Source organism: Propithecus coquereli, unplaced genomic scaffold, assembly GCF_000956105.1.
Source record: "Propithecus coquereli isolate 6110/MARCELLA unplaced genomic scaffold, Pcoq_1.0 Scaffold172, whole genome shotgun sequence".
NCBI lineage: Eukaryota > Metazoa > Chordata > Mammalia > Primates > Indriidae > Propithecus > Propithecus coquereli.
Window position 1 is genome coordinate 701,893 of NW_012141858.1, and position 7,318 is coordinate 709,210.

At 38.7% G+C, this 7,318-nt stretch overlaps 1 protein-coding gene across 1 annotated transcript in view; it reads right to left on the minus strand.

Moving 5' to 3' along the window:
• Nucleotides 1-3,960, minus strand: part of GRIP1 (glutamate receptor interacting protein 1) — a 154,482-nt gene extending 150,522 nt beyond the window's left edge. Inside the window, exons 1-2 of the mRNA XM_012642012.1 lie at nucleotides 3,842-3,960; nucleotides 1,492-1,637 (exon numbers count right to left, since the gene is read on the minus strand). Of these exons, the coding sequence (XP_012497466.1) occupies nucleotides 1,492-1,637; nucleotides 3,842-3,945 (250 nt within the window). The 5' untranslated portion in view covers nucleotides 3,946-3,960. The remainder of the gene's footprint in view (nucleotides 1-1,491; nucleotides 1,638-3,841) is intronic.
• Nucleotides 3,961-7,318: the final 3,358 nt, after the last annotated feature.

Below are 7,318 nucleotides of genomic sequence, written 5' to 3' on the forward strand. Positions count from 1 at the left end.
CACAGATAGGTAGAACTTACAATAAATAAGCACATGGACTCTGGAATCAGAAAGCATAGGTTCAGATACTGACTTTGCAGCCTACTAATTTGGAAAAGATAATCAACTTAAGCCTCTGTAAAATGAGAAAAATAATAATAGTACCTGTCTTTTAGTGCTGATTGACTTATTGATTATCGAAAACTTTTATAGTGCCAGGCACTGCTCTAAGTGTTATACAAATACTAACTCAGTTAATTCTCATAACAAATCTATGAGTAAGAACTAACATCATTCCCATTTTACAGATGTGGAAGCTGAGAAAGAAGGTTTAAGTAAATTTCTCAAAGGCTTATAGCTAGTATAAGGTGAAGCTGGGATTTGAACCTGGCTGTTTGATACTGAAGTTTGTCTCTGCTATGCTGACCCTCCTTGTGGTGAGGATTAAGTAAATCAAGGTAAGTCAGGTTCTTTATAATGCTGGACATTTTGTAAGCAATCAAAATATGTTGGCTACTCGTGTTATTATTACTATTATTCCTTGACAATAATGTGTTCTGAAGCTACTTTCATGCTTCAGAAATGAACATATCTATACAAGGGTCAATATAAAACATGCTAAACATACTTTTCCTAAACCTAGTCACTAAGTACAAAGCCTGGATGGTTCGTAGTGCATAGATCTTACAAATACATTGACTATTTATTAAAATGCTTAAGTGGCAAATATAATGTACACAGATCATCTTAATGGAACATGGGTCCTATGTAATTTCATTGATACCTATGCTCTTTTTAATTCTTCCTGAGTGGGCTACAGGTTTTTCAATTTAATTAATTTTTAAATGTCAAGAAACTCTGACATTCCTGTAATGAGATACTGATGGCAAAGGAAAAAATTAAGAAGCTTTGGGAAAAAATGTGGTGCTGCTGTTCTGCCCCTGGGTTGTGATTTCAGTGGCCACCCCTTATCTGTGGTTTTACTTTCTGTGGTTTCAGTTACCCACGGTCCGAAAATATTAAATGGCAAATTCCAGAAATAAACTATTCATAAGTTTTAAATTGCATGCTGTTATGAGTAGCATGATGAAATCTCACATAATCTACTCCATCCTGCTGTGGTCATGGAATTGCCCCTTCACCCAGTGCACCCACACTGTCTACACTACCTGCCTGTTAGTCACTTAGTGGCTGGCCTGTTCTCAGATTGACTCTCTCTGTCCTTCAGTGCTGGTGTTCAAGAAACCCTTGTTTTACTTAATAATGGCCCCAAAGCACAAGAGTAATGATGCTAGTATATTGTTATAATTGCTCTATTTTATTAGTAGTATTGTTGTTAAGCTCTTACCATGCCTAATTTATAGAGTCAACTTTATCATAGGAGTGAGACATAGGAAAAAGAAAACATAGTATCTATAGGGTTTGTATCTATAGGTACTATCCATGGTTTCAGGCATTCACCAGGGGTCTTAGACTGTATCCCCCAGAGATAAAGGGGGCTACTGTACTTACAAACTGGTGGAAGTTCGTACTCCACTTCAAGAACCACTCTTTCCCCGACGTTCTTCAGCAAGCTGATGATCTCATCATGGCGGAATTTGGCGAGGTTGATCCCGTTCACTGCTTTGATGTAGTCCCCTACGTCCAGCTGGTCACTTCTGCAAAACAGACAATGTCGCTTCAGTGGACCCATCCTCTCCACAGGTCAGTCTGATGCCCTTTTCCGTTTCTCCTTCATGAATAAGCATGCAAGCCTACTGGGCCCATGTAGCAGATGTCCCCGCCTCCTGGGAGATGGCCGGCCCCTGAAGGTAGGAGCCAGCTGTGGGCAGATGAGTCAAAAGATCCCTTTTACTCCTGCTGTCTGTGACACCTCAGAAGCCTTGTGCTGGATCTGCTGGTATCTCTGATTTTTTCCTAACCTTTTGCTGCTTTTATTTTTAAAAGCACCATAAAACAAAATAAAGAGAAACATTTTTTTAGTTGCTTTGGCCTAAACAGTTGGTGTTGGATCCATATCCTAGACATGCTAGGTCTTTTTTTTCTCATTTTCTCTCATTCCTGCTGCCTGCCTTTCGCACATTTCACAGCTTTTAATATCTTCACTGGGAGTTTGTCCAGGACTAAGGAAAGGGTCAGCTTATTTTGCTGTTTATTGCTTACAGCAGGATGGATAGAAATGGTATTGGCGAAGAAGAAATTACAAAGCAAGTATTGGGTTTCAGTAACATTCTCATCTGTCTTTTACCACCATAGCAGAACTTCCGCTGCTCCTGGGCTGTTAGTGAGACTCTACTTCTAAACCAAGAGCAGGTAGCAAGACCAATAATAGGAGTTAGAACTCCTGCCAGTGATAAGGACGTTCCATAACATTTTCTCCCCAAATAGAAATAGCTAATGCATTTATTTTATATAATCCAGTTCCAATCATTCTTCCTTTAGAAAGCTTCCTAACAGATTGCAGCCTTCAGCACGTGCTGTGGCTCATACCTCAGGTTTGCTGACACTAGCAGCAACTTCACTGCCCAGTGCTCTATGATGACTCCTGTGTTGCTGCTTTTCACTATTGTGCAAGGCCATTATTCCTCTCAAACTTTTCACGTGTTTTGTAACTTATCTCCCCCAGTAGATTATAAGCCCCTTAAGGGCAAGGACTTTATCTTTAATTATTTTGATTTATTCCCTGTAAAATGGTGGTGCCTTGAAAACGAATATTTGGTGATTTTTAGTACTCAATATAACTGGCACAGTACCACTTTTAATCACAGCATTAATACAACAACAATGCCAGCTGTCCACTCCTTCCATTCACACTTGCTTCAAGACACGAAGAAGCCTAGAGACAGGATGCCCTAGCATTGTGGACTGGCCATCACTCATAAAATAAAGGCTGTGGGGGCCGAAAAAAGTCTTAAAAGCCTACAGAAAGCAGACTGCAGTGCTTGTGTTCACATCAACCTCTCTTACAAACAATACCTCCCGATCATGGAGCAAGTGATTGGATTAAGCTCATAAATTGTACAAATATGCTGATCATTAAAAGTAATTACCATTTCTGATGACACTCTATAAAGCAAAAACTCTAAAATTTAACTTGGAATTATGTGAGCAAGAATACTGGTGGCCAGGATTTAAGGTACATTATCCTCACTTTTAATGAAACCTGATCATTCCATCCTCTCTTTCTTAGGTAAATTTAGAATGTATCTACACAGCAAGCTCATCCCTGACCTGCATCCAGGACATTTTGCCTTTGGCAATGACTAGTGCAATTTGCAATTCTTGGAAAGAAGGGCAGGTGAGACTTCCTCCTTTAAGCCTTCTGTCATTTCAGAAACCATCTCTTTGTCTTGGTGAAAAAGAAAATCTCACAAGTAGGAAAGTAGAGAAGATGTGGGACAAAGAAAACTTTTACTTAGAACCTCGAGGCTGGGTCTCCCACTCTTCCTAGGCTAGCCTTGTCCCTCTGTGGCCGTTCCCCCATTTACATTATAGGAGTCATCTGTTCCACATGTAGATGATCAGAGTTTCTTATCCCAACTGCAGCTTATCTGCTGTTTAGTGGCACATTTGGGGACTAGATCCATCTAGGCTTTTAAAAATTAAAAACCTTATGAGGGCCTGGCAGCTCTTGAGATGACACAGTAATCTCCCTAGTGACTTCAGCACAGGCCAGAACAGCCACATAGGCAGTCCTGGAGAGTAGCTTCTGAGACATGCCCCACTGTGCTTCTGCTGGGATGTGCTGCCCAGCAGATGGCAGCTGTCATTTATTTATTGGTGACCTTTCTGATGTAGCTTTAATTTTTGAATTAATTACACCCAGTCTTTTTTTCCCCAGATTTCCCTGAGAGGTAGTTACCTAGCAGCAATTCCTCCTTGCCGCAGATTAGATACCCTTGGCTTGCCATCCTTATCAATTCCTCCTGATACTGTCAGACCGAGGGTAGTGCCTTCCTTCTTCATCAATTCAACGACGGTGGAGCCCTTGAATTCCTCTGTTAAAAGAAAAGCATTTGCCTTATTAAATGAGAGTAAAATCACAAATGTCATTTTGTGTGTGGTTAAGTGATTCCTCCCCAGAAACTCTTTCTACTTTTTCTTTTATGAGAATAGATATCTGTGGCCTCTTTCCACTGTAATTTACAGAATATTTCATAAAGATGTGCATACAGATAAAACTGAGCAATATATTCCATTAGAGGTTATTAAAATGGGTACCAGTGGGGCAGTTCATTCTAGGTTGACAATAAATAGTCTGAATTGTCTCATGTACAAATGATAATATCACCCTTTGTTTTCTGCCATTCTCAAGTGACTTTCTCGGTTTCTCTCCTTGTAACTCTAAACAAAACAGTTGAAAATGTAAAAGAAGGAGTTAGAACAGAATTTTAAATAGTAATACAAATGAGTATAGAGCAGCAGCAGACTCTAGGCTCACGGTACATGTCAGCATAGGAGGCAATGACAGGAGAAAAATGCTCTCTACAGGTTCAAGAAAAATACCATTGACGCTCCACTTTTTTGTCTTTCAAAAAGGAAGTACAGAATAGCCAAAGCTATCCTAAGCAAAAAGAATAAAACTGAAGGCATCATATTACCTGACTTCAAATTATATTACAAGGCTATAGTAACCAAAATAACATGGTACTGGCATAAAAATAGATACATAGATCAATGGAACAGAGTAGAGAACCCAGAAATAAAATCATATACCTTCAACCAAATGATCTTCAACAAAGCAGACCAGAACATACACTGGAGAAAGGACATACCATTCAATAAATGGTGCTGGGAAAATTGGTTAGCCATATGCAGAAGAATGAAACTGGATCTCTCTCTCTCACCATTTTGTATATTTAATCACAAAAATGAACTCAAGATGGATTAAAGACTTAAATATAAGACCTGAAACAATACAAATCCTAGGAGAAAGCCTAGGAAAAACCCTCTAGACATTGGCCTAGGCAAAGAATTTATGATTAAGACCCCAAAAGCAAATGCAATAAAATAAAAAATAGACAAATGGGACCTAATTAAACTAATAAGTTTCTGCACAGCAAAAGAAATAAATCAAAAGAGTTAATGAACAACCTATAAAATGGGAGAACATATTCATAAACTGTGTGCCCAACAAAGGACTAATATCCAGTATCTACAAGGAACTCAACTCAGCAAGAAAAAAGCCAGACGACCCCCTTAAAAAGTGGGCAAATGATATGAACAGGCATTTTTCAAAAGAAGATATACAAATGGCCAACAAACATATAAAAAAATGCTCAACATCACTAATCCTCAGGGAAATGCAAATTAAAACTGTACTGAAATATCTTATTCCAATTAGAATAGCCATTACTAATAAGTCAAAAAAAAATAGATGTTGGTGAGGATGAGTGAAAAGGGAACATTTTCACACTGTTGGTAGGAATGTAAATTAGTTCAACCTTTATGGAGATCAGTGTGGAAATTTCTCAAAGAACTAAAAGTAGATCTACCATTCGATCCTGCAATCCCACTACTGGGTATCTACCCAAAAGAAAAGAAATCATTGTATCAAAAAGATACCTGCACTTGTATTTTATTGCAGCACAATTCACAACTGCAAAGTTATGGAATTAACCTAAGTGCCCCTCAGCTGATTAGTGGACTAAGAAAATGTGGTATATTTATACCATGGAGTACTACTCAGCAATAAGAATGGATGAAATTATGTCTTTTGCAGCAACTTGGATGGAACTAGAGGCCATTATCCTAAGTGAAGTAACTCTGGAACAGAAAAATAAATGCTGCATGTTCTCACTTAAGTGGGAGCTAAGTATGGCTACACAAGGCACACAGAGTGGTATAATGGACATTGGAAACTCAAAAGAGGGGAGGTTAGAAGGGGGTGAGGGATAAAAAATTATCTATGGGATATAGTGTACACTACTCAGGTGATGGGTACATCAAAAGCCCAGATTCCACATCACTATACAGTATATACATGTAACAGAATTCAACTTGTACCCCCTAAATCTATTAAAATTAAAAAAAAAATACAATGGCTCATGTCATTCTTGCAGAATATGTTACAGTATGGCAAGGCAGGATTGGTTCTTAATATTTCTGGGTAACTGCCATAAATCCCTCATTCTCTACTTATGTAATTTAAAAATCTCACGGATCTTGTGGGGATAATATCTATGCACCAAGAGGGAACACAAATATTTTGATTTTAGGCAAAACACAAGGCAGGAAAACTAAAAGAATATCCTTTCTTTCAGAAATAAAAATGAGTAGAGTCAATATTTACCTATCCAGAGGCTAATCATGATAAATACTGCTTTATTACAAAATTCTCTGTGATGTTATTCCCCACTCTGCATACACATTTTCTGAGTAGGAATGGGGAAACTGTCCAATTTTCCAACTCCTCCTGAACCAGGTTATGAATTTCAGGGGCTATGAACCTCTAGAACATCAAAGACTCACATTAATATGAACAAACTAACTTGCTTTTTTCTAAGTGAAATAAAAAAAGATTATTTACATACCTTGGGCCTTTCCTTAATTACATATACAGTTAATTATAATTTCAAATATCTCTATGAATGCTTATCATAAAGGTTTTTAAATTGTTGCTGTTAGTATATTATTCCACTGGCCAATGAAAAAATCAAATCATGTTTGGTAAGGAAATAATCTCTCATCTGAGAGAGGACTTGGGGAGGACTTGGGGAAAGGAGGCAAGGCATGGCAGACCATCATTTCCTCAGTGATGTAGAGAACGTCACTCAAGGCAGGGATTTCAAGATTGCCAGTTCCTGTGACTTTAGTACCCTAGCACATACCATCACTGGAAGCCTGCCTTTTCAAATTTTTTTTTATTTTTAGAGACAGGATCTTTCTCTGCTGCCCAGGCTGGAGGCTGGAGCGTGGTTGAGCTCACTGTAACCTCAAACTCCTGGGCTCAAGTCAGCCTCCTACCTCAGCCTCCCGAGTAGCTGGGACTATAGGTGCAGGCCACTGCTTCTGGCTTGGAAGCCTACTTTTTCATGGCAGTCTCATGGACACTGCCTTGAATTTTTATGAGTTGTTAATGCCTTTTAAAGTAGAAGCCAAGGAAGAGTCTTTGAGTGTATATGATATCAGCTTCATTTACTACATTTTGTATGAAAGACCATATAAAAATTAAAATTTAAGAATCAAGATCCAGCCATGCTCAGTGGCTCATGTCTGCCATCCCAGCACTTTGGGAGGCCAATGGGAGAGGATCGCTTGAGGCCAGGAGTTTGAGACCAGCCTAGGCAACATAGCAGGAACCCATCTCTACAAAAAAAAATTTTTTAATTAGCCAGGC